General features: G+C 42.6%; 1 protein-coding gene across 3 annotated transcripts in view; it reads left to right on the forward strand.

Moving 5' to 3' along the window:
* Window positions 1–27359, forward strand: part of ankrd28b (ankyrin repeat domain 28b) — a 45235-nt gene that overhangs the window by 14259 nt on the left and 3617 nt on the right. Inside the window, exons 1-27 of one of the 3 annotated variants that reach the window (XM_012862634.3) lie at window positions 1547–1751; window positions 7552–7635; window positions 8094–8172; window positions 9673–9743; window positions 9872–10072; window positions 10845–10932; window positions 11068–11210; window positions 11660–11872; window positions 16041–16119; window positions 16222–16336; window positions 16428–16510; window positions 16629–16692; window positions 16766–16834; window positions 16921–17061; window positions 17174–17285; window positions 17374–17400; window positions 17531–17605; window positions 19337–19538; window positions 19638–19725; window positions 19807–19924; window positions 21769–21988; window positions 22247–22334; window positions 24335–24418; window positions 24512–24657; window positions 24780–24862; window positions 24948–25030; window positions 25141–25232. In XM_012862634.3, coding sequence (XP_012718088.1) covers window positions 1725–1751; window positions 7552–7635; window positions 8094–8172; window positions 9673–9743; window positions 9872–10072; window positions 10845–10932; window positions 11068–11210; window positions 11660–11872; window positions 16041–16119; window positions 16222–16336; window positions 16428–16510; window positions 16629–16692; window positions 16766–16834; window positions 16921–17061; window positions 17174–17285; window positions 17374–17400; window positions 17531–17605; window positions 19337–19538; window positions 19638–19725; window positions 19807–19924; window positions 21769–21988; window positions 22247–22334; window positions 24335–24418; window positions 24512–24657; window positions 24780–24862; window positions 24948–25030; window positions 25141–25232 — 2875 coding nt within the window. In that variant the 5' untranslated portion in view covers window positions 1547–1724. Of the gene's footprint in view, window positions 1–1546; window positions 1752–7314; window positions 7334–7551; window positions 7636–8093; window positions 8173–9672; window positions 9744–9871; window positions 10073–10844; window positions 10933–11067; window positions 11211–11659; window positions 11873–16040; window positions 16120–16221; window positions 16337–16427; window positions 16511–16628; window positions 16693–16765; window positions 16835–16920; window positions 17062–17173; window positions 17286–17373; window positions 17401–17530; window positions 17606–19336; window positions 19539–19637; window positions 19726–19806; window positions 19925–21768; window positions 21989–22246; window positions 22335–24334; window positions 24419–24511; window positions 24658–24779; window positions 24863–24947; window positions 25031–25140; window positions 25233–27359 lie in introns of those variants that run through there. The other 2 variants (XM_012862633.3, XM_036132740.1) reach the window with 2 other exon arrangements.

The following is a 27359-nucleotide window of genomic DNA, read 5'->3' on the forward strand; positions in this document are numbered from 1 at the left end:
GGGGGTTTCTTCTTCGTCGTCATGGTTTGCAACTTTGAGGCCTAAATTAGGCGCATATGGAATTTAGTTACTAAGCTGGTGAAATTGCATTTAATTTATGCAGTGCTGTGGGTTGGTTTACCCCATAAAATCCTCAAAAAGGTATACAGAATGCTATTGTTTTAACATGACAAAATGTGGACAATCTCAAGGGATATGAATACATTTGCAAGGTGCTGGGGGTAGATTTGGACTGTGAAAGAACCGGCCAAAGGTCTGCATGAAAAGGAATAACAATTACTCCTCAGAGCCAATATTCAAATATGTTACATATTAATAAGTGAGTCTGCTGAATAATACTGACTTGTCTTTGAGAATGAAACATGTAGTCACATGACACCATAAACAGTTTATTATTCAAGCTTTGGTTGGCACCCTTCCATTATGTAACTCCTGCTCATTCTGCCTGTCGTGTTTTTCATTGAGTGCAGGAAATAACTGACTTTTTATTATTATTTCAATGATGTAACTACAACATTCCAACAATTATTTAAATGCTTCTGATTAGACACCCTGACATCCAGGACCGTTGTGCAACCTTGTGCGGTTCTCAAATAACATCTATTGCAACACATGGAGCACATGCTGTTCACTGATTTATTTATTTTTTATTTTTTTGGCCAGTTAAAAAATAAAAATAATTATAGCTTTATCAAACTCTATTGAATGTGTTTCAATAGAATGGGTGGAGAGGTGGCTGAATTCTTGGGTTGTGGAGAATGCTTTATCGTTTTTATCTTTTTTATATGTTGTGTAGACTATATGCTGTATTTGGTGAAGCAATTGTTTTCCCTCTCCATGAAGAATTTCTCCTAAGGGAGAAAAATAAATATTTTTTATTCTTTATTATTTAAGGGGTTATCTCAGAAAAACCATCAGAATACGCACTGGATTAAGAGACTACTGTAGACATGTACATTTTACTTCAAAGTCTTGATTGTAGTTGAAGAGTAGGCCACTAGAGGGCGATGTTTCCTCAAATGTGAAGGTGCATAGCATGTAAAAACCCGCTTATTGCGCATTTGTATGACACTCAACTTTCTGTGCCACTTTAATATTGTATACTCAACTTATTGATTCATATATGTATATTATTGTTTTAAGAAGTAAGCTGTTCAACTATCCATAACAAAAACACGATGTCCAAGCATTTGTATTAATATTTATCCACGACTTATTTGGAAGTAGTGGGCTTTCGCACTTTTACAAAAACATATGAATGACTCACTCTTGTGAGAGTCATGAGAAATGTGCGTTTCTGATACGACTCAACTGTCCCCGAGAAAACATTTAAGTTAAAACATGTTTACAACAAAATGCATATATTTTTTACAACATTTTATAATTGTTTTAAATGTTTTCTTACAGATAGTGAGAGGGTTCTTAGAAACGCAACTACAGCGTTGCGTCCGTCACAGACGTAGAGTTAGCAACAACCAACCGCGAGGTCTCTTACTAGCACGCTGCGCTCAGTCAGCCAATCGCGCGCCGTCTTTTTGAGGGGTGAGCTACGGTGGCGGCAATGTTATGGAGTTTCCGCTCCCTCTCTGCTTTCATGCCATCAGCATAGGGAGCTAACGCAGGAGCTAAGCCGTAGTCCAGTTAGGCCTCCGTCAGACCAACGAGGGAGACGTGACCAGCCTTTCTTTATGAATCTACACGAGAACAGTTAAAATCACAGAAATATGGTGGTTCTCAAAATTCGAGACCAGGTAAGTCAGCTTTGTATGAAAAAAAGAGAGAAAGAAAAATGCTAATGTTAGCGTAGCTTCTACCAGTTTCTGCATTCGCCAACGGAATGTAATTCGAGGCTAGCGTCTGGGGGGGAGAGAAAAAAAACGGAAGCATTTAAATGCATTTCCTGAAGCAAGGGGAACCGAACTGGGGAAGAATTGGGCTGAAAACGAGCGGAGTTAAAGCGCAGTCCGGCGTATCAGATGTGAAACCTGTTGTTAGCATCAGTGAGAGATTAGCCGTTACGAAGTTAAAGCCAGCTAACGAGAAACAGTGTTTATCCCCCAGCAATTAGTCAGAGCCGGCGTGAAAACGATGGCTACTCGTGTGGGAAGTGATTTCCTTGGGTTACTGGGATGCAGCAGCAACTCAAGTGGACTTAAGGAGGGGTGGGGGGTCGCTTAAAGTGAATCTGCGGTGGATGTCAGTGGTTAAATCCCTGTGCTGGAGCGTGGGGTGCCTGCCATTAGAGCTAAAGCGATCTGTTGTGACATTATTTACTCTTTGGTGATATTCGCTGCGCAGATGAACGGGGGGCATAAAAGAAATGCACATAAAATAAACGCAGTAAAATAAGAACTTCGACTTCAGGGCGTATAACTCGCAAGTTCGTTGGAGTGAAACAAAAATATTGATCACTGACCGAGGGGACGACGGGATCTAGAAATGAGAGCTGCGAGAAGTCACGTGTCAGTTTAGTGGATTTTTATTTTTTTTTAAACGAAAAAATAAATTTATGAAACTTAGACGCATCGCTTGCTAATTGGCCTCTAGTGTTTATGCGTGTAAGATGTGTCTCTAGAGCCATTTACTGACTTTAATACGTGAATGCCACTAATGCAGGTGCGTCCCTGGACTCAGTGCGTGTCTTTTCTGATGAGATGTCCGGCATTTTCAGTGCAACCAGATATAGGTCCCCTCTCTGCTATGTTTAACACTTGACACCTACTCTTGAAAGTGAGAATAGCTCTCCCTGTTGCAGTTGAAGGATTTGTTGTTGTTTTTATTTTATTTTTTGCACATGCATGCTTCTCTCCTCACTTAATGGACGTGCGCGTGTGTCCTTTCATTGTCTGCGTGCTTGCATGATCGTGAGTCCAGGGCTCCTGTGTTAGCCAGTGGAGTTGCCAGTGAGCCGTCTCCATGGTGATGGTATTAAGTGGCCTGGCTTCTACGTGAGGAGAGGAGGTGCACACAACATTTCCCTCAACACTCGTCCAGGACGAGAGGACCATAAATAGCCTATTGCAGAGCCTTCCTTTTCTCTGTGTGTGTGTGTGAGTGGGGGGTTACAAATAAATAAGGCAACACAATTGTAAGATTGGCAGCCGTGTCTCCCCAAACAGGAACCGATGAACCACATTGAGTGAATTGCATGGCTGCCTTGTGTTTTTTTTTTTTTTTTAGAAAGCGCTTGTGTCAAACTTTTCTAGTACGCGCCCCTAATTCTGCGTGACGAGAGCATTCTAAGAAGCGAAGTGACTCACCTTTTCGTTGCGCATTGATGTGATTGTTCCCCGTCCGTGGCGGGGAGGAAAACATTCCTACCTGGAACCGAAAACCGCCCGAAGCGATTCTTCAGTACCTCGCAAAAGCGTTCGCACCTCTGGAACTCCTCCACCTTGCTTCACGCTACAACCACAAACTGGAAATGGTGAACGGACTGAACTTCTATGGCTTTTCTACCGATACTGACCACTCAACGCGCTTTGCACTTGTGCACCCAGTCGCGCACATTAACGCAACCAATTTGGTGGTGATGTGAGGAATGCCTTGCCCAGGGGCATATCGACATGTTGAGTAAACGGAGGACTGAACCAACACCTTTTGGATTGCAAAAGAGCTACTTTTCCCACTGAGGCTCAGTCGCCCAATGTGTTAGATCAGCAGGAAGTAGAGCACAATCAAAGAAAGGAATTAGTCATGGTTTGTTAAATGTTTACCAATGAATACCTGACAAGTGTGGCTTGCTTATGTTCTCCGCCCTCTTTTCCTCTGATGCCTCGAAATGAAAGCCGGTGCCATGAGTTACCTTCAGCATTCAGGTAATCAGTGAATGCTGATGCTGGTGTAATTTAAAGTCATAAGCAAAGGTGTGGAGAAGTTTTAATACAATATCACAAGGTTTTGGCATCTTGAGGAACACAGTTCAGGCCGTCATCCACATATGGAAAAGGGGTGCCAAGAGGCCCTTGTTGCCCTTGGAGGAGCTGGGCAGATCAACAGCTCAGGTGGGAGCTTCAGTTACTGTTAGCTGTGAGCTCCACGTCACAAATCTGGGTTTTATGGAAGACTGGCAAGTTGAAAGCCGCTGTTAAAGTCCCCTTTACTGTTTTCCACAAGCTGTGTAGGGGGACACAGCAAACATGTGGAAGATGTTGCTCTGGTCACATGACACCTGAACTGAACTTTCTAGCCTAGATGCGTAACCATGTGAGGGTTGGCTAACTCTGCACGTCGCACCAATGATACCGAAAACAAAACTTAAAGTTGACTTTCAGCGACACTAATTGGCTCGAGGCGGAGCTATTCTGTAAAGAGGAATGGGCAAAACCTTCGCTTATCTGGGCGAGTAAAGTCAGAAGAGACGTACAACGTGAGACCTGCAGCCCTAACAGCAGTGAGACATTTTTCCTAACAACATATCTTTACTAGTGTGTGTTGCTCAGTCACACAACGGTGATAAAATACGGTTTGTGGTGGTAACATGGCAAAATATGGGGCAGTTCAAAGGGTGCGAATACTTACAGGGGACAGTATGTTCGCATCCGTAACAAACATGTTATTAAACCTGTATGTTTGGTTGTGTGTCACTGAGGCATATGTGAAAGTAGCACGGAGAGATGAACATGGTTTAGGGTTAGCTGCTTCTCTTTTTACTTGTAACTTCTGAAGCTGTAATCTCTTCTCAAATCTTAAACTTTATTGAACATTTCTTTGACTGCAGCAGGCGACGTCCTACAAGGGTCTAAAAGCAGAGTTAGTTCTAGACTGGAGTCGACCTGAAAAATTTGGTTGAGTAGAGAAAAGAATTCAGTGTTTCTTTATTTTAAAATAGGTAATTAAGCTACAACAGGAGATGGCCTGGGCTGCACTTAAACTAGTTTTTTTTTTATAATTATCAATCAATCTGATTTCTATTTCATCAATATGCTGTTTTTCTGTATCGTTAGAGTTCCTGCAGATGGGTTTATTAATTTATTCATTTCAATTAACGATTGGTCTTTGATCACGCTCAGCTGCCGCTTTACGGCGAGGCATTCAGTGGGTCAGGCTAGGTGCAGCATTATTTAATTTATTGATTTATTTTGTCGCCGCATGATAGTTCTGACAGTCCTGCCGGTAGATGCCGCCACGTCTGTTTATATCTGCTGATTGTGCCCTATGAGGCGGTTACTTTTAGGCTCAAAAAGGATTATCAACACACCATCAGGATGGATGTTTGGCATATATAACCTTATTTTATGATGATCAAATGGTTTTTGGTCTTTTTTTCTACTGCATATAATGTGGCTACATACCTTTTAAACAGGTCAGTAAAACTCCTGTATCTGTAACTACGAGGTAAACCTCCTGGACAACATAAGCTAACGCTAATGGTTTGAATGTTAGCTTCACGGGCACAGACAGCCCAATGACGGGGTTCTGACGGTCTGAGCTCCCCTGTCGAGATGCGCTTCTCGGGTGTGCCGTTCCAAACCCTGCAATGCGATAGGGAAGGGCAATATGGACCAAAAATAATGTCTCAGAATCAGACATACTTTAATAATCCCAGATGGATAATCAATATCAATATTCTCAATATTTTTAGGCTGAATGCCCACGGGGTTTCCCCCCGCCTAATATAAGCCTGGCGGACCGCCGTGCTTTACTCGCCCCTCTGCCAGGCTAAGTATCGTTTGTTTGTTTGAAATGCTTCGATGTTTGAGAGCGACATTAAAGTTCCAGGCTGGGGAAAAAACCTCCCGTTGTAAATATGCTAGCTAAACTTAGCGCTAGCTGTCATTAGCTCGGCGCACACAACGTTCACGCTGCGCCACTCCTTCGAGCTGCAGGACGCAAGCAATGCTCCTCGCGCTTCCCCGCTCCGCCATACAATATTTTGACCATATATTTTCCTACACGTATATTCAGCATTGTCACTATTCTCTTTATGGAAGCCCATTCAATGCGTTTACAAAATTAAAATCCAGATTTTTCAAAAATGAAATCTTAATTATTTTTTAATTCAAATGAATCGTTTAAATCAATTCATCGCCCAGCCCTAGTTGCTAATTAATCGGTTTTGCCTTAATTAAGAAAGTTGAAGTGAAGTTTGTCATATTGTAAATAATAATTTTTTGCTGTCTACCAGAAATAACCCTGTGCCTTCAAAAAAAAATGTGGCCTCGGTATCAGAAATGGTATCTAGTTAGAAATGTTAGTATTGCTACAACCCTAGTCTGAGTGGTATAACAAGATTCTCTTTGAAAGCCGGCTTTACATCTGTTATCTTATTTATTTATTTATTTACTTTGTCTTTTCTCCACCACATTGTGGGACTAAATTATCTTGTTTTGTCTTATGTTTAATTCAAAAAAAGTTGAAAAACAAAACAACTGGACTTTTTTTTCTCTCCAAAGTTTGAAGAAACTTTTTCAAAGTTTTTTCAAAGTTATTTATTTATTTTTTTGGAATGATCATGACCTGGATGACTTATTTTTAACTTTTGTTTGGAATGTTTTACAGGAGACTCTGTTTTTATAGAGCTGTGTCTTACAGGAAGTGTTGGTAAACGTTTACATGTGAGCGGAACGGACAGCTTTAAAACGCTTTTAGTTTGCTTGGTTTAAAATCTCGTCTGGCCATAGGGATGTTTAATTCTTTCTCTTTTTTTAATAAATTTTTTTTGGCATTTACTTATCAAAAAAATGTGTATTTCTGAAAACCCTAAGAAAAGGTTTGAAATTATTATTTATTTTTTTGTCTTGTGTGTTTTCCCCTGAACGCTGCAGCCTAAACTGTAAAATCCACATTCTTCCTGGCTTGTGTGACATCCTGCAGGGGGGCGGGGCTTAGCTAACTATTCTTTAAGAAGCCACGCCAAGTTTCACTTGATGCGTTAGACTTTACAAAGAACTCCATTCTTTAGCATCGCGACAACCCAACCCTTTTTCACTTTCCGATTATGGCTGCTGGTGTTGGATGTGTACGGGATCAGCTGAATACTTTCTTTCTTTCATTTTTTTTTTTCCCCCCAAGTTTTATCTATAGACCAATTGAAGAAGGGCAGCCATGTCTAACTTGGAGCTTGTGGATGGAGCTGCATTCATGGAACGACTGAGATTCATCTCCGTGGGGTGGAACTGACTTTGTTTTGCTTGTGAAGCCGACGGTGACAGATTTAGGAATTGCCTTCCTTGTGAAAGCGGCTTGGGTTTTTTGAGAACATGCATAATCGGTTTGTTGTAATTCAGGACTGGGTTACAAGCTGTTCTCGTAGTTTTACGTTTCTGGATTAAATGAGAGGAAAATGACCTGTGAGGAGATGAGCCAGGTGGTGACTGAGGAAGAGCCCAAGGTGTCCTTTACTTTTTTTTTTTTTTTTGGGTCATCTCTAATATGGCTAAAGCTGTCCGCATAACAAATACCAGCTACGTCGTTCTTACTCGCAGCTCTTTTGGCTTGCTTGATCTTCAGGACGTTCTGATGGCAGTTTTAATATAGCGCTACATGTTACGTAGAAATGCATTTAAATTCAGTGTCCTAATGCATTTCTAACCCCTGTCTTCTCCACAGCCTCCTTTGCTGAAAGCCATTTTCAACGTGGACCCAGATGAAGTTCGCTCGCTCATATTCAAAAAAGAGGATGTGAACGCGCAGGTAATTCCGGCCGCCATCTTTATCTGCGTCCGCTTCCTCCTACTGTTGGCATAGAGGAGGCGCGGCAGGACAGAACGAGAGAGAATCTCCAGTGTGTCGCTGTCCTTGAAAGGCCTCGCTTTCTGTCAGTGGTTGTAAACACGGCGGCGCACGGTGCGTCCTCACAGCCTCCCTCTGAGTAACTGGCTCAGCTCAGATTATTGCATACCTCACCGTTACTGTCCTGGTGGGGGGGGGGGGGTTGATTCAGAGTCTGGCTGGTTTCTACTTGTTTGTGTTTCACTGGAATGCGATAATAAAGCAATGAGTTTATTTGATGTGTATTTTTGTTTTTTAAAAACTCTGTGTTGGCTTTCACCGTCAGCTCTGTGCCAGAGTGAAGCTGGGGGGGGGGGGCAGCTGAAGCTGTTCTGCTTTAAATGAACCACAGCAGTTGTTTCTCTGTTCACTTATGACAGGATAACGAGAAGCGGACTCCACTGCACGCTGCTGCCTATCTGGGAGATGCAGAAATTATAGAGCTACTGATTCTTTCAGGTATGTTTTCTAATCAGCTTTAAGGTGTCTGTTTGTCCTCAAAGCAAAGTTCTTTACCTGATCTGCTTTGGTTCAGTCCGTAATGATGAGAACAATGATTTTTTTTATATATATATATCTTTCACATTTTGATTTGTATCAGAGTGAAAAATATAGTAGGATTCAGTTAAAACTGCGTAATAGCTTTGCGACCATACGTTGTTTGCATTGAAAATAGACTTGAGAAGTGGCCTTTATTCACAGTATTCAGAGAAGAAATGGGCAGAAAGAGAAAGGGGGAGGAGATGCAGGAAAAGTCCTCTAGTCTGGATTCAAATCCTGGACATAGGGGTGGGTGATATGGGCTTTAAATTTTATCACAATATATTGTGGTACTATTGTAATAACAATAAAAGTGATGATAAAAGACTATTACTAGCTTCCTCTAGTCTTTTTTTTTTTTTTTTTTTTTTTTTTTTTTTTTAGGTAACTGTGGCTGGGACTTCATTATAGCTCCATAAATACTAATACTGTATTTAAAAATGCATTCAATAATGTAACATATACTAAAACAAAATTCTAAATATGTTTTCACCGCTTTTCTTGACCCTTGATCAGGGTTTTAAACTGATTTCAATACCACACAGAGCTTTGACTCTTATGTTTTTATAAGAGGTCACACACAAAGCCTCAAAGAATCTGTGTCTAATGTAGGAACATTTAGGCCAGATTTGGACGGCAGCTTCTTCTAATCTTCTGTCAATTTATTAAAATTCTGTAGATTCTTTATTGAGCAACTTAAGCTCATTTGTGAATTATAGGAATACATGAAAGATAAAATGCAAGTAAAAGATTCCATTCCTTTTTTTTAAGTTAGCGTTTTATACCTTAAAATACACAAACGTAGCATGTCAATAGTGTAAACTTGAACATTTGTTGCAAAGGATGCATCTGCAGCTAAAAAAAGAAGTTCTAACCTCAGCATGTCAGGAGCTCAGCCCTGCCTGCCTGACTCAACATCAACACAGCGCCGGCTGCCTCCCTGGTGAAAATGGCCATGAACAAAAAAGTGCATAAACTGTCACTCGTGTTTTTTTTAAATCCATTTTATTTTAGAGATTCAAGTCAAAAAGCAAAATTTCATCCAAAAAAAATAAAACCCTAGTTGTGCATTTAAGCTACATTTTCTTAGTGCAAAAACAGGCAAGGAATTTAAAAAAATCACACATCTATCAACAGTGTAAACAACTAATTTATATATTTTTTATATATCATATCTAAGTTTCAGTCGATGGGAAGTCCAGGTCCCAAGAAAGAGCCGGCTTCTTTTGACTCCTGAACAACTCCTAATTTAGGATCTTTTGTTGCTTTATATTTTACCGTAACGTTACAACTAATGTTTTTTTTGTTTTTCGTTTGTGGTAAAAACAATTTAGTGTTAGGTTGTATTAGTTTTTTAGTGAGAAGCCTTAAATTGCCTAATTTGTGGTGTGGGCTGACCGCATGCTGTCGTTCTTTCAGGTGCGAGAGTAAACGCCAAAGACAACAAATGGCTGACTCCCCTGCACAGGGCCGTGGCCTCCTGCTGCGAGGTAGGCAAATAGCCCCCTGCTCCCCCCCCCCCCGTTCCTGCCTTCTTCCCCCCGCTCTGCTTTTTTAGATCAAACGTGAGCGGACGATGAGCACTGATGTCGATTTATTTTATTTTTTTTTCTCCCAGGAAGCGGTCCAGATTCTGCTGAAACACTCTGCAGACGTCAACGCCAGAGACAAGAACTGGCAGACGCCGCTTCACATCGCCGCGGCCAACAAGGCCGTCCGCTGCGCCGAAGCCCTGGTCCCCCTCCTCAGCAATGTGAATGTATCGGACCGAGCAGGCCGGACCGCTCTGCACCACGCAGCCTTCAGCGGCCACTTGGAGGTAAAACGAGCGGCAGAAACGGTGGGGCTGACGTTATGTTGTCCCACCAGGCTTTCTATCATGTTTATGTGATAGAACTTCCTGGTCTCCTTCGGCTCGCAGGAAGCCTTTCTGAGCGCCAACACGATTGTGTAAACACAATAGACTTTGTGCTGTTGAAACACGGAACATTTTTGCCAATTTGAGATGAAATGCTGAGCGTGTTCTGCTCATTATCTGCTGTTGGCAGCTGTAGGGGGGAGCAGCCACAACTTCCCCGTAATATCCTGAGCAAATCGTTGAATTCACTTCAGCACTTCACATCAGTAGAAATATTGTCCTTTTTATAGTTCTTTAGCTGCTTTCTAACTGCTTCTAAATACTTAGACTATATTTAAACACACACTTACTAGCTACTCTGTAATCTTTAAGCTCTAGTGTAGCTTTTTTTTATTGCATGAGTGACTTTTAATCTTTATTCCAGGAAGCAAATTCTAGTTTAGAAAAAGCGATAACTTTAGTAACATGGTGACATAATCTGCTGCAGTGTCGCTGATGCTTTCCTTTTTAGATCTTGTTGCCATTTTTATTTTTATTTTATTAGGTGCCAAAAATGAATAATTTTGTGGATTCAGCTAAATCTAATAGTTGCATGTATTGTTGTTGAGTGGGTAAACTCTTATCTTTCTCTGCACATATATGCAATCAAAGTGTTAAAGAAGCAGTCTTTTATTTCAGCCTCGGCTTTCTTTGATGGTAATCTCGACGGGGCTTTTTCTGTTTCTGCTTCTAGATGGTGAGGCTCTTGCTCTCCAGAGGCGCCAACATTAATGCTTTTGACAAGAAGGACCGTCGTGCAATTCACTGGGCAGCCTACATGGGTAAAAAAAACAAAAAAAACATTGTATTTAATGTTTTGGCTTTGCTAATTGATATCTTATTGCTGGGGTTTTCTGAGAAATACTCTAGGTAGTGCGTAGGTATATTAACTTGTGTTTTTTTTTTTCGATCTTCAGGGCACATAGAGGTGGTGAAGTTGCTGGCCTCTCACGGAGCTGAGGTCGCCTGCAAAGATAAGAAGTCGTACACCCCCCTACACGCCGCTGCTTCCAGTGGGATGATCAGTGTCGTCAAATACCTGCTGGATTTAGGAGTGGATGTAAGTTCCTCCCACAAGCCTCTCCCCCGTTACGCTGTGGAGAGGCTTCAGGTTCTTGCTTAATGGCTCCATACACTGCAAAAAGAGAACTAAAAACAAGTAAAATTTTCTTGAAATGAATGTATTTGCCCTTGGTTTGAGCAGGTAAATAAGACTATTTGCCAATGGAATAGGATTTTAGCACTTAAAATAGAAACAATTCATCTCCATCATTATTTCAAGTGCGGTATATCTAATTATCTCATTTTAGGGGTAAAAATACTCATTACATTGGCAAAAAAATCTTATTTACCTGCTCAAATCAAGGGTGAATACATTCATTTCAAGAAAATTGTACTTATTTTTAGTTCTCTTTTTGCAGTGTAGTTGTCTTCCTGCAGGAGCAATAGTTGTGTGTTCGTATGAGGAGGTCCTGATTTTTAAACCCCCCCCCCCCCCCTCTCGTTTAGATCAATGAGACCAACGCGTATGGGAACACACCCCTGCACGTGGCCTGCTACAACGGGCAGGACGTGGTGGTGAACGAGCTCATCGACTGCGGCGCTAACGTCAACCAGCTGAATGAGAAGGGCTTCGCGCCGCTCCATTTCACCGCCGCCTCACGCCACGGGGCGCTCTGCCTGGAGCTCCTGGTCTGCAACGGGGCAGACGTCAATATAAAGGTAGGAGGGGCCGTTGGGCGCGGGCGGGGGGAGGTGCGTGCTGTTGGTTTGTTCAGCGTTTGCCAGAACTTTAATACCTTTGCTTAAAAGTGTGCATTTTCAGACTTTAATCCGTGTTTCATCCTTTAAATTAATTAAATAAGCCCGCCTGCACCTGTATGAGCAGAACGACGGTCACTTTTTTTGTTTTTAAGTCAACCCAATGTGGTTCACTGTCGGGGAAAAAGGCTTTGCTGCACAGACATGTTCTTGCCCACATGGCCGGTATCGATGGAAACTAGAGCGTCTTACCTTGCCACGGATGTATCGCACGTCCTTGTAGCGCCTTTCCCAACGAAATAAGATCTGTGCGTTTCCACAGGAACGCAATCAGCGAAATGTACGCAACAAACTACGCTGCACACATGATTGTTTTTTCTTTCTTTAACATTAACTATTTATTATGGGACACAATTATTTTCCAGCAAGTTTAGGTTACGTGTCTGCTATTTCATCAATGTTTTACTCATTTTATAGTTGCAGATGCCGTTTTGTCAAACATAAATATAAACAATAATCACCACGGCCACGTCCCTTCTCCAGAACCAAGAGGCTGCAGGCTTGTTTATTCAGGGGTGCTTGACTCTTGTTTTAGGGGTTGATTCAACTAATTGTTTCAATAGCGTACCGCGCACGTGACGTCACCGACTCGAGCAACGCCCCTTTTGCCGCTTAAGTAGGGCATACAGGTAGAGAACGCCCGTAGCAACCAGCTATTACACGCACAACAGAACCAGCGATATGACCGACTTTGCAGCCGTTAAACTTTCCCAAGACGATGTCCCAGGCACACGGATTACTGGTCAAACTGTCGAAGAACATACCAACCTTCAGCTCAAACGATGGCCTGAGTGTCGAGGGCTTAAAAAGACCGGAAAACGGGCCGAGTTGATCGAACGGTAAGCTTTGGGTTTTTTTCCTGCGCGGCGATCATGGCAGCGTCGGCCGTTTTTTTGTTTGTAATCACCGTCCAGGAATCGGTATATGTTTAATGTTTGTCTCATTTGAAATGTTTTTGAGCAGGCTATCCTGGTAGCAGGGTATCATGTTAGCGCCTGCTACCATGATAGCCTATATACGATCATGGTAGCAGGCGCTTCATTATTAACATGTCGGCCACCAAAATACTCTTACCTGTTCACTACTTGATGTCGCTGGAATTGGGTCAGGATGTTCTTCGGTTGGGCCCTTTCCTCCGACAAAATGCTTGCTACATATGTACTTGAATTTGGTAACTTTTTCCGGGTTGAACTGTTGTGTAGGCCGACCGCACCGGTGTACCCAGCGCACACATTTCTCCTTGGCAGTCTTGAAGAAAACATCCTTCATATGCGGCCGATCAGCGTACCTCGAGTCGCTGTTGCACGTTCCATAGCAACAATGTTTAAAAACCATGGTCTTTGATTTGGAAAAAGCAGTCGTTTACCGAGTAAAACCAAGGCTAACGCACGGCTCTTTTACAGCGAAACAGCGGCGGACTATGCAAGTTTGCCCTACTGCGTACCACGTGATGTGACGTTACGTTTCTAAAAATAGCTCGCTCGCGGTACGCCATTGTTGTCAATTACATATTTTCTCATTGATAAGTCTTTTTTTCAATAAAAAAATCCTCTAGTTGTAGACGAATGTATACGATTCGGATCATTTTCTCTTCATTTTAATGATTTCATGGTGTCCACATGGTGCCTTTTGATGACCCATAGTGTAAATGTCTTGAGCAAAGGCTATGCCATCTGCAGAAGACGATAGAAATAAGCTCTTTTATTTGACCTGCTTCCCTTTTATACATTTGGCACAGTTCTGGGTACATTTGGGTAAGTTGTGCCAAAATCACAGCTCAGCCTGGCACTCTGCCCACTAAAACCTTTGTGGAACAAATGTACTTCAGCTGATTCAGTCCTACTTTGCTGCAGTTACTGTCAACATGTAGATTTATACAATCTGAGGCTATTCCTGGGTTTTCACAAGAATTTTCATACTGTTTTTATTTTTTTATTTATTCATTTTATTTTGGTGAGGCTACAAAATTGGGACATTTTCTTTATTTAATCACAAATATAGCAGGCATAGTAGATTAGATTAGATTCAACTTTATTGTCATTACACAGGTACAGGTACAAGGCAACGAAATGCAGTTTAGGTCTAATCAGAAGTGCAATAGCAGCAAGTGCAGGATAAACAATGGTCCCATAAGTACAGGACATGGGTTATTACTGAATAAATATAGAGATGGATACTATTATAAACAGAATTGTACTGATAGATTTGTCTTATGAGTATATTATATAGATAACTAGTATTGTGAACTAAATTTACAATTGGATATGTACCGAATATAATATACAGGTGGATATTACTATAGAGGTTTTACAGATATGTACAATAGCATAATATACAGATGGTTGTTTTTATAGCAATGTTTACAAGTGAATATGGCACTTGTATAGCAGCTGCAATAGTGGTTCCACTTGAAAACTATTATTTCATGTCTCACTTTTACGCCTGTATCAAAAGTTTGCATTTAGACTGATTTTGTTGTGTGTTTTCAGGTGGACATTACTTCTAAAACCCCTTAGATCTCAGCAGGTTTAAACAAGAAAAATAAGCGGCTAAAACAAGAACAGGTTTTCAACATTTGAATGTAAATTAGCCGGGGTCACAGTGATGCCACTTAATGGCCCGTTCACACTGAGCCTTGAGTTAAAGGTTTAGTCATTACCATCTTTGCTTTATAAGCTACAGGGAGCACACAGTAGTCATGCCTCAAGCGAGCACGTTAACTTTAAAGGCCGCTTCCTCCTGAGGCGACTTCATTACTCTGAATTTTAAAGTTCCTTTTTAATGCAAGGAGGCAAATCTGAAAAAACATGAGGCTGATGTGGAAAATCCCATCACAGCACCTCCACTGTTAAAATTTCGAGCGCCGAAAGGAGTGGTTGGCATGCGAGAAGTAGACCACTGCTTCATCAACTACATTACTGTTAAATCTGCAACTTTACACCCGAAACAGTTTGTAGAAATCTTTTGTGAAATATCTGTTGTGTCGAGGCCAAGTCTGGAAACGTGTGGACGTTTTGATTGGTTCTAGATGATTAAAATGTTTTACACTGTGGAGGAGGTCAGTAGGTCTGTCCTGTCTCCCATTCACACCTGGATGAAATGTGAAAGCTTCAACACGTTTTGTTCTGCTGGTCTGGAGCTGCTCCGTGTGTCCTGGGCCGTATAGAACAACCTTCTGCTTGTGTGGAGGACTTCTTTTTATAAAAACTCCCACAAACTCCTCCAGATCTCATACAACGTTTGCTTTAAGTGGGTAAAGTGGCCCAAAGCGACTCTTCTACGCATTTATGTTCCTTCCTTAATTTGACTGAAAACCAAACATGAATTTGTAGGGGGTGTAAAAATGAAAAAGAGGAATGAATCTGTGCATGTGCTGTGACTTAGACAACTTTATTTGTAATTTTGTATGCACAAAGTGCGTACAGAACGAAATTTCGTTGCATACCACTTGTTAATTGCAGTAAAAATTAAATTACAGTATGGGGTGCAGCAGTGATTTAAAAGTAAACAGTTTAAATGTAGACAATGCAAGAGAAGTCACAGTGTACAGGTGAGTATTTTTAAAATCATTTGTATGTGCAGAATTGATTGTGCAAAGGGCATTTGTGCAGAATGCATTTAAAATGGAAAGTGTTCCACAGAATATTTATCTTTAAACAATGAAAACAGGCATCGATAGTTGCACTAAATGTGGGACAACATTTAATAATACTACTAATAATAATAATAATTATCATAATCAACTTAGCAGCGGGAATTTCAAGCAATGTTTTTGAGTTGTATATGTAACGACTGTGTGTTTTCCGTATGTCTATCTTTAAAGACTTTTCTTCCTAATAACCGGAGCATGACAAAAGTATATTTGGCAAAAAAAAACAACAACAACACTGAGCATTTGGGAATAGAGCCGCCTGCTACAGTTAAACATGGCAGAGGCAGCATCATGATCTGTGGTTGCTCCTCCGTCAGCCTCTAAAGCGCTCCTTCAGACACGCAGAACGTTCTTGGTAGCAGTTAGAAAGAAATCTAGGGCCCTCCTTGATTTCCGTCTGTGTTCGTCTGACCTCAGAGTAAAGACGGGAAGACTCCGCTCCACATGACGGCGATCCACGGACGGTTTTCTAGATCTCAAGCGATTATCGAAAACGGTGAGCTGCTGAAGACCGAGTCAGACTTCTCAGTCGTTCTCTCTGTCGTTGCTTCTTGCCGGTTTGCCGCTGACCGCTGCTTCCTGTCCTTATTGCCTCAAGGTGCTGAGATTGACTGTGAAGATAAAAACGGAAACACGCCACTACACATCGCGGCTCGATACGGGCACGAGCTCCTCATCAACACACTCATCACTAACAAAGCTGACACAGCCAAGTAAGCGAGCCTCTTTGCCGTTTTATTTTTCTCCTGCAGCTTCTTGTCATAAGCCGCTTCTGTAAATAAAATATAATTTATTCTTTTTCAGACGGGGGATTCACGGCATGTTTCCACTGCATTTGGCTGCTCTCAGCGGCTTCTCAGACTGCTGCCGGAAGCTCCTGTCTTCAGGTGAGTGGCCCTTTTTTTTTAATCTGAATGACTGGCGAGCAACGCGAGGACGCCTCATTTCTAAAATATCTAGATTAAATTAGTTGAACTGGTTTTAGTTATCCGTTACTCTACACAGGCTTTGATATCGATACGCCGGATGACTTCGGAAGGACCTGTTTACACGCCGCAGCGGCCGGAGGGTGCGTACAGCAGAGACGCTGCTGATCATGAAAATAACTCGGTTCTGACTTTGTAACGCGTGTGCCTTCACAGGAACCTGGAATGTCTCAATCTTCTTCTCAACACCGGCGCAGACTTTAACAGAAAGGACAACTTTGGCAGGTGTGTGGAGCTTAAAGACGCGTCGTTTTGATTCAAGCGTCTCAGTTGACCGAGTAGCTAAGCTGTGCGCGTGTTTTTGGTCCCAGGACTCCTCTCCATTACGCCGCCGCCAACTGTAACTACCAGTGTCTGTTCGCCCTGGTTGGCTCCGGAGCCGGCGTCAACGATCTGGACGAGCGGGGCTGCACCCCTCTCCACTACGCCGCCGCCTCCGACACAGATGGAAAGTCAGTAATCCTTCGCAAACGTCCGTATTCTCAGCAGCTGGTGTTTTTACGTGCGACCTTGGAGCCGCATCAAAGATTTACCAGCGTTGTTCTCTCTAACCGTGTTCTGCAGGTGCCTGGAATATTTATTAAGAAACGACGCGAATCCAGGGATCCGGGACAATCAGGGCTTCAACGCCGTGCACTACGCGTCTGCGTACGGACACCGCCTTTGTCTGGAGCTGGTGAGGGACGCGCGCCGTTTAAGGCATCGGGTCTTTTTAATGTAGTTTGAATGGTTTATTGACTCTCCCCCGTTTGGCTCGTCTGCAGATTGCTAGCGAAACGCCCTTAGACGTGGTGAGTAGTGGTGCCCGTTTCTTCCTCTGTCCACGTTTGCTCCGTTACGTTATAGAAAATAGGCCCCAGTTACACATTTAATGTGTTGATCTTGAAGAATTAAGTAAGTTGTGACTCTGATTGCGTGCAGCTGATGGAAACCTCAGGGACGGACATCCTGAATGACTCGGACGTCAGGGCTCCCGTCAGCCCCCTGCACCTCGCTGTGAGTACAGTTTAGCTCCTGCTAGACCCGTCTGCTACATCTACACCTATTTATTGCTTTCATTATGTTTTAGAAATGCTGTTATGAGCCATTAAAACTAATCCGCATTGGCTGTTACATCCACTCCACTCATTTATTTAAGTTTTGGTGTTCGGTACACTGTCACACCTTCCAGTTTGTTTCCGCCCTGGTTCTCCTTCACTGGTGAAATTGGCGACGAAATGCAGTAAAACAGAAACGAAACAGTCTGTTTAAGGATTTGTTGGTCACAGGCAGTCACCACTCTCTCTCCCAAAAGATGCCGTGCAATTTATTGCTTTTTAGAACAGGAAATGGAAAGATCTTTATGTACTTATGTGTTTTTCTTAGGTATTTGTTTCTGATGATGACACACATTAATTGTTCCCAGTAGGGCTGCACAATTAATCGCATTTTCAATATAATCGCAATTTAAAAAAACACAATTTCCAAATCGCAGAGGTCTGCAATTTTTGGCTATGTAACAGTAAATCAGACGCGTCCTTTAGTGTCTTTAAAGTGGGTTTGCCTCCACATGGAAGGGAAGAGACCTGCAGCAATGAGATAATCTAATTTTATTACTTGTTTTAGAGTTTATATAATCATACTGTTTTACCAGAAACCTTCAGGAATCTCACCATAGCATCAAGTTCTGGTCAATAAGTTTAATACATAGACTTGTTTGTTGGTTGCACTTTATGTTCAACAAGGATCGATGTCCTAATCAATTAAAAGCTGTTCTTTTGAATAACATTCTGATTAATAAAAAACATTAAAAGTTTTTGATTTTAAATAGTCCATGTTTACAAACATCTTTATCTACAGGCGATTTTTGTTGCTTGTGGTTAATGCAGAGAAAAGTCCAAATCAAATCGCAGTTTTGGTTGAAATATATCGTAGACAGAACGCAATCATTTCTGCTCCGAGTTGAAACGCAGCGGCTCTTTTAGCACCTGATCTGCACAGCGATGAAACAGATTGATTTGTTGTTTGTATATGTTTAAAAAGACATGATAAATTAAACTTAAAAATAATCACATTAAATCGTAATATTAAGATATAAAACCGCAATTTGATTATTTTCTAAATCGTTCAGCCCTAGTTCCCAGTTATCTATGACATCAGTGGAGAGCAATGGAGACGTGGGAAAGATAAGAGGGTCAAGAACTGTTTACAACAGCTCAGTGTGTGATAAATGCCAATAAATGGGCCAAATTTAACAATAAGTACCAGCAGATGCTAAAAGCAGAGGCACTTCATGCCTCAGCAACGCCAGAATAACCGGTAATGATGAGGGGTCACAATTCCCGCTCTTATGAGTGGAATAAAATCTCCATTAAATACGACGAAGGCATTAAAAAAGTCACACCTGGATGATAGAGGAATGTCACCAGGCAGCTGTGAGGCACCTCAGAGCCTCCCTGCTCTTCTGTTTCCGTTCAAACGTCACATCATTTACTTTACCTCCATTAAATTCTAGCTGATGTATTCTGCTACGCTCCCCAAGACCAAACCAAAACTAGTTGTCCTGCGCCAAGCTGCTTTCTTCTTAACTGCTTGACTATTTCATTGCGATAATGTTTTTTTTTTAATAAGCCCAAAGAGAAACGTGACTCATCTTTAAGACAAAGAAGAGAGTTGATAACATCGCTGTGGTGATGGGCTTGATAACATTATCCGTTGTATTGTGACACTGAATTGAAAATGTTTCAGGCATACCATGGCCACCATCAGGCCATGGAGGTCCTGGTGCAGTCTCTGCTGGATTTGGACGTCCGAAACGGCCAGGGACGCACCCCCTTAGACCTGGCAGCCTTTAAAGGCCACGTGGAATGTGTGGACGTCCTCATCAACCAGGGAGCCTCCATCTTGGTCAAAGATTTTGTCTTGAAGCGGACCCCCATACACGCTGCAGGTAGACGGTCTTCTCCGCCGCGTGTGCCCGCCGTAGACCCAAACACGTCGCGGCGAGTAATGCTCCCGCTCTTCCTTTTTTTTTTTTTTTTCCCCGCAGCTACCAACGGTCATTCGGAGTGTCTGCGTTTGCTGATTGGAAACGCCGATCTTCAGAGCACCATAGACATTCAAGACGGGAATGGACAGTAAGTAAAGACGGGTCCCGTCTCATTTATGCATTTATGTTGCGAGACAGCGGCTCACGTTTCGCCCCCGTTGTGTTTCAGGACCCCACTGATGCTGTCCGTCCTGAGTGGACACATTGACTGCGTGTATTCCCTTCTTAACAAGGGAGCCAGCGTAGAAGCCAAAGACAAGTGGGGGAGGACGGCCTTGCATAGAGGAGTAAGAGGCTGATATCTTTCTACATGTTTCCCCACTTAAATAATCTGAGACAGCTGAATACACTGATCCTTAGATCGTTTTTGACCTGGTCTTTACTCCCTCAGTTATTTTTGAAGAAAAAAAACTCATTTATATTAAATTTTTTTCACTAACTTTTGGTGCTTTTGTTTCACTTAATTTTAAGAATTAATAATTATTATTTATTTAATGCTATATTCCAAGACAGCTAACTCTTATAATAAATTATCTTAAGTGGACTGTGTATGAAACTGGGCCTTTTTTTATTTCTTTGCAACTGTTTGTTGCATTTTCCAGACATTTGGTTAAAAGCATTTAATTCCTACTGAGGTGAATCAGGACGGCGCGGGAAAAAAGGGACATTTGAAAAGAGGTGTAGTAATATACACTGAAACCAATAAATACACGTGGAATTATTAAGATAAAATATTAACTTCATATTTATTGGTTAATTTATGTGAACATATTAGTTCTTTTTTATAATAATTGTATTTTTTTTACCTTGTTATTAGGGCTGGGTATCGATTCAAGTTTCAAGAATCGGTTTGATTCTGATTCTCAAGGTTTAGAATAGATTCTTTTTTTTATCCGATCTCGATTGCTGGTATTAAAAACACTTTTTTAGTTGTTACCTGAATTTCATTACTGCGTAGTTATGCAACACATTGATACTAGTATTACATTAACATTAAACAGCAAGTTAATAAAGTAATGGTAGCTAATGGCGGCTGTAAGGACCAAAGCCTCTCCCAGAATGCTGAGACGTTTGCTTTCACAAACACGCTGTGGGGCAGACAAGCCAAACAGAAAAAAATAAAAATAAAAAAGCCAAACAGATCCAGGGTAGAAAACAGAGACACCAGAGATTTCTACAGCTGCTATTTGGACACTAACCTGCAGCATTTATTAAAAATATGACATTAAAAATTCCCCTCCTGCAGTGGAGTCTGAGCCAGAAATGCCGGCTCACACATTTAAGTTCGCAGTGGAAAAATCCTTTTTTATTTAGATGTATCCTTAGTTATATGACTGGATTTTAAGGAATTAATGAGAATTGGAAAATCTTTTTTTTTTTTTTACTTAAACTTAAAGTTTTCTCTTTAGGTTTATAAAAGGCAAAAATGTTTTATCTTTACCGTTTCAACAGCGTTACTCAATATTGAATCAACTTAAATCATTTGCTAAGCAGTTCAATGGAAACCTGTATTGGGGCAGCGTGATAAAACATTAGATTTAGTCGTCAGTCTGCCAGAGCGGAGAGATGCCGTCTGTTGCTCCTCTTCACTCTTGCGTAAATGCATCCGTTCCAGTTTCGCCATTTCCTTAAAGCAAAGTAGCTTTAATGTAGCGAGAGCTCGCTTGACCCGAGTCCTGCCGCTGCTGTTTGGAATACATTTACATCTACTTAGCAGGAAGTAAAGTCTCAGAAGCTTTAAATTGAGCGTTGAACGTTTCTTTGTTAGGTTGGAACAAGGAACTGCAGGTTCTTGATAAGATAAGAGCTAGAAAGGAAATGCACATGTTTTGCAAGGGAGTAAAAAACAAAGGCCTACATTTCTCCCTATTTGATTAACAAAACAACATAGTGAACAAAATGTCCTGCCTTGAGATTATTTGACTTTTTTTTTTTGTCACTTTTTCTAGGACACTTTTTTTTTTTAGGACATGGATGAATAAAAGACTGCTTTTTAAATTCTCTGTGGTCTATCAAAACCAAACAGCAACCATGGAGACCCGCTTCATTTGAAATGATCAGTGATCTGTAGCGTTTGCTGATTGGCTGCTGAGAAAAATCCCTATGAATAAAAGCTGTCTTCTGTCCCCAGTCTGTGACCGGGCACGAGGAAAGCGTGGAGGCCTTGCTCCAGCACAGCGCCGACGCCCTGGCCAGAGACTGCAAAGGGCGCACGCCGGTCCACCTGGCGGCGGCCTGCGGACACGTTGGGGTACTCGGAGGCCTTTTGCATGCTGCCCAATCAGTGGAAACACTGCCTGCCTTAACAGACAGCCACGGCTACACCCCTCTGCACTGGGCCTGCTACAATGGTACAGACAGCGAGGTCGAAAAAGGCCTTTCAGAGCAAAGCAATCGATGAATATTGATGTACGCAAATGTATAGCTGACGTCGATAGCATGTGCGCACTTAGATGCAAGCATGTGGCCGATGTAGCAGACTGGAATGAGGGAGCACTTAAGAGATGCTTTTTATTCTAGTCTCTCCTCTCATTCCATGTCTGCGTGCACCCAAATGATGAAAGCGTTTTGTTTTTCATGCTTCTTAACGGCCGCTTTCTCTCCCGCAGGTCACGACACGTGCGTGGAGGTTCTGCTCGAGCAGGAGGTTTTCCACAAGGTCGAAGGCAATTCCTTCAGCCCCCTCCACTGCGCTGTGTAAGAGCCTGAGCTTGCTTCTGTTTCACTCGTCGTGTGAGAAAAGCCCAGCCTTTCACAGGGTTCCCACGGGTCCTTGAAATCCTTGAAAGTTTGTGAATCTGAAAAAATAAAATTCAAGGCCCTTGAAAGTTCTTGAAAACAGCCAAAAAAAACCACCTTGTCCTTGAAAGTCCTTGAATTTTTTTGTGGGGTTGAAAGTTCACACGGATGACGACTGGTGTCATTATTTTACTACCACACAATCTTTTAAAATTATGTTGATTCCGCAGATTTTTAATTTGCAAAAGTACGTTCGCTCTTCTTCGTTAGTTGGTAGGCTACGGTTTAGGCCTGCATGCGTCCAATAGGTTACATTCACGCAGTGTTGCCAACTTAGCGCCAACTCAGCGACTTTGTCGCTATATTTAGCGACTTTTCAGACCCCTCCAGCGACTCTTTTTCAAAAAAGCGACTAGCAACAAATCTAGCGACTTTTGGAGACTCCTACGTAAAAGCACGTATCGTTCCTACTCTTGTCCTCAGGTGCTGCCGTGGGGCGCCACCCCCATCCCAACCCCGTTCTCCCGCTACCGCAGGAGTCCCTCTCAGCGCTGCAGTCAGAGCCACAGCATGTTTACCCTCAGCGTCCAGACTGCAAACAAAGCGCACATGCGCTGGGATTGACGGCGCAGGTTGATCATAAATAACTGAATTTGAAATATTTTGTCTTAAATAAATAACGGCATTTGATTCACACAGCCACATGTTCATGTTTTACCGTGATTTGTAGGCTTCTTAGTGGACCACAAGAGAAAAAAGAAAATGTTAAAAAAAAGTTGAAAGGAAAAAATTTGTAACTCCGCCATAGTGTCTCTTTATGGTTCATTTTGTCGGTCTCAAACCCGGGTAAAGGAGGAGGGTTAGTAAAATGCACTGAAATTGTGTCTTTAACAAATGTAACAAAAGCCTGAGAATGATTTAAATATATCTCTGAGCAGCTTTCTGGCAACCGTGGCACTTTAAACAGAAGTCAAAAACTAGCTTAATCAAAGATGAAAGTAAGTGAAACAAATTGATATAATTCTGAACATCTCAATGCTGCACTTTTTTCCATAAAATTCCATGAAACGGTAAACTAATGTACATCTTATATGTAATGTAGTATGGCATAGCCATGTACTGTGGATATAAATGTAGGCTATGAATATGATCAATATCAATGTAGGCTATAAATTATTAGCCTCGTGAGACCATCCTGATCTCGCGAGCTTTCAAGGTTTCACTCGCAGATCAGTCTGGCTACTCTCCGTTAAAGAAAATTTGGAGCCGTTCACCAAACGAACGTCCAATCAGCGTTGGCTTTGAGGCGGGTTGAGGTGTGACGCAACGGGAAGCGCGACAGTTCAGTCTAAACAACATGGCGGTTTCAGCCGATGAAACTAGCGTTAGCGTGGCTATCGAGCAAGTTTTATCAGAATTACAGAGTATTTCTTTGCTGAGCTAACGAGCCTTTACTTGCAGCAGCAAGAGTAGCTTGGCTTGTGGTTGTGTTTTTCGTCGTCGCTCTGTTACGAGCGACGACGAATCTGATTGGTTTATTTGGCCCGTCTATCACCAACATAGGCCAATCAGCTAACCAGTATTTTCGCCCCTTCCCAAAATTACTTCAACGGAAGGTTTCCAGATGGATATGCGGAGCAAATCTATCTGGCGGAGTCAGGTTAATAAATTAAGTCCACTTTCTTGCATTGTTTCTGACCCAACAACTTCTATGCCGTTTAGTCTTTTATTAAATTTGCATTGTATTAAAATATGATTACCTATTCAGCGGTCACAGTAGGTAAATGCCGCCACGTGTGGTCCTTGAATTTGAGGAAATTGGTCCTGGAAAGTCCTTGAAAGGTCCTTGAATTTGATGTTCACCAAGGTGTGGGAACCCTGCTTTCAGAGATTAAACACCCAGGCTTTTTTTTTTTTTTTGTTTGTTATTTATTTATTATTCCCTCCCTGCTGTCCAGAATCCGTGACAACGAAGGTGCTGCTGAGATGTTGATAGACACTTTGGGCCCGGCCATCGTCAACGCCAAAGACAGCAAAAGCAGGTACGCCTGGCCCGCCATGGCTTTACTCTTGCACAAAGCGGCTGTTTTAAGCGAACCCAAACGTGACCGTTTTTTTTTAATTGTGGTGCTCAGGACGCCTCTGCACGCTGCCGCCTTCACGGACCACGTGGAGTGTCTGCAGCTGCTGCTGAGCCACAACGCTCAGGTGAACTGCGCCGACGCCGCGGGGAAGACGCCGCTCATGATGGCCGCCGAGAACGGCCAGACCAACGCCGTCGGTACGACCGCGTCAGCGTTTTTCTTTAACCCGATGGGACTCGAGACGGTCGGATTATCGACCGGTCGAGTGTTCCTGTTTGATTGATTTTATGTGTGTGTTGCGTTTCGTCCCCGTACGCAGAGCTGCTGGTGAGCAGCGCCAAAGCAGATCTCACCCTGCAGGACGCTGTAAAGAACACCGCCCTTCACCTGGCCTGCAGTAAGGTACGGCTCGCCGTCCGGCCGTGACGTTCACATCAGCGCACGTATTCCACGTTTTTAAACTCTCTGTGTGCGACTGTCTCTGCAGGGACATGAAACCAGTGCCTTGTTTATATTGGAGAAGATCACAGACAGGAACTTCATAAACGCTACGAACGCCGCCTTACAGACGTAAGCGTCACGTTAGTTCTGGACCTGCACAGATGTCTTTTTTTTTTTATTTAAGTTTTTTATCACAGCTGAATATCTCTTGTATTTTATTAATTTTTTGTTTTTTAAAGACCTCTGCATGTGGCAGCAAGGAACGGGCTTATTGTTGTGGTGCAGGAGCTGCTTGCGAAGGGAGCCAGCGTCCTCGCAGTCGATGAAAACGGTAATCACACTTTAGCTTTTCTTTGTTCTCCGTAGAGAAACTATTGCATGATTGAAGTTGGTCAAAGTTTTTGTCTCTGACATGGATATGTTGTCAAATGCGTGTCGAGGGTTTTAATTATGCTATCTTTCTGTCTTTCTAAAATAAAAAATGTGCTTTAGAAGCATTAAGTCCCAATGAAAGTACAGAGAGCTGTGTTCTTCTGCATTTATGAAGGAACTCCTTGTCTCGGCCGTCTGTAATCGTGACCAAGCGTTGCTCCCAAGTCCTGCGTGTCTCATTGTGACTGGCAGAGGTTTTTTTTTTTGTTTTTTTCTTCTTCGTCTTCTTGCCTGTGCACATTCCCAGTAACCCGGGTCATCGCAACAGCAAACAGGCTAGCAGTGATTTCCTGACATGTTTGTGTTCTTCTTGTTTCTCCTCTGTGGCAGAGGGAGTGCCGTCAGCCCGGTAACTCGGAGCGCTTATAACAGAGAGTTTGTGCTCCAGGGGGTGATGGGAAGCAAAATGCGGATATTGGTCAGTGTGTGTTTCTGTTAAACACACACTGTACCGCACAGTCCAGAAAAGGCAACATGTTGTTCTTGGCGTCCTCTCTGGTGAACCTCATGTTGCTGTTGGTTGGGTAATGCCTCAACGTCTTTGGTTTGGATCTTGGTGTCCTCCACGTATTTAAACCAGTGAGTTGGTGCCGTTCCTTTGTAAGCACCGAGTGCCCTGCTCTCCACCTCCTCCGTGTACAAATGGGCCACAATTGGTGACACCGGGGAGCCAATGGTTTCTGTCGGTAAAAGCTGCCTCTGTACTTGGAATATGAGGTTGAGAGACAGAGGTCTGGTTTGGTGTTAAATTGGTTCTGTCGTTTAGTGATTGGTCGTGTTCCAGCTGAGTCCTGACAGCGTTCACTGCCTCTGGTGTGGGAATGCAGGTGAAAAGGGAGGCGACATCAAAGGAAACGGTGGTTTCCCCTGGTGCCGGGTCTGCGAAGTTTGGTATGTGGTGCGGAGTGTTTCCAGCCACCGGAACCAAAATGCTTCCAATATGTTTTGCAATGTTGTGTGTGACTGACTTAATGCTGCTGACGGTCTGGTCTGAGCGGCACCCCTTCTTTGTGTATTCTTGGAAGTCCATATGTTGCCTTTCCTGGGTTCAGCTGACGGTAGAGAGAGCGACTGATCGCTTTCTCTCTTTCCCAGTTTTTGCTGAAAGTTATTTTCGTTTTGTTGTTATTGGTTGGGTCTCGTAGGCGTTACTTCCCATCAGTAGACGCATCATTTTCTTCTAGTAATCAGTTGTCGAGTACCGTTGTGCGTCTGCCTTTGTCTGCTGGCAAAATTGGGACGTTGCTGCTGAGGGGCGTAACGGCCATACTTTCCTGTGGCGTGATGTTCCAGATGTGTGACCTTTATCCTAAGTTCTTCTGCCTCTGCCATGATGTTGTTTCTTATGGGCCCATCTGTTAGAAGTTGCTTAGAGGTTATGGCAAAGTTGAGACGTTTGGACAAAACCTTCATCTCTGTCCTGGTGGTGGATTCTTCACCCGCTGCTTCTGAGTGATTTTGTGTGAGTTGTCACCGTGTTCCTCTCTGTGCGCTCCAGCAGCAGCAGAGGTGCCACTTGTTTTCACTCGGAGAGACGGTTGCCTTTCTTTGCTCTTAGAGTTGCGAGAGCTGAGCGTCCTCCAAAAAACGCCTCTGGTTGACTCTCTGATAGTTGTTGTTTTTCTCTGCTCTGTGCGAGTGAAATGACGCCGTCTCAGACTGAAGCGAAGGTGGTTTCTGAAATCTGCGAGCTTTAAGCGGTCCACTAACCTCCTCTTCAGATCAACTCGATCAGATTCATGCTTTTAAGCCTGAATTTCCGCTGGATAAAGACAAAAGCACATTTAACTAGATTGATGTTTGCCTGGGAACAAATCCTCTCAGGGAGGGTTTCTCTAAAACGTTTGAGGACTAAAGGAAGATTTTATGGACACTTTCATAAATTATTTAGACTGCTTCTGTAGATATTTGTCAACAGAGAAAAGGTTTTAGTTCAGTTATTCCACGTTTAGCTAGCGAGATCAGTCACATCCAGAGTAGAGAAGCATAAAGTTGGGGAAGAAGAGACACTGTCCTGATGACGGTA

The sequence above is a fragment of the Fundulus heteroclitus genome, chromosome 3 (assembly GCF_011125445.2).
Source record: "Fundulus heteroclitus isolate FHET01 chromosome 3, MU-UCD_Fhet_4.1, whole genome shotgun sequence".
Taxonomy (NCBI): domain Eukaryota; kingdom Metazoa; phylum Chordata; class Actinopteri; order Cyprinodontiformes; family Fundulidae; genus Fundulus; species Fundulus heteroclitus.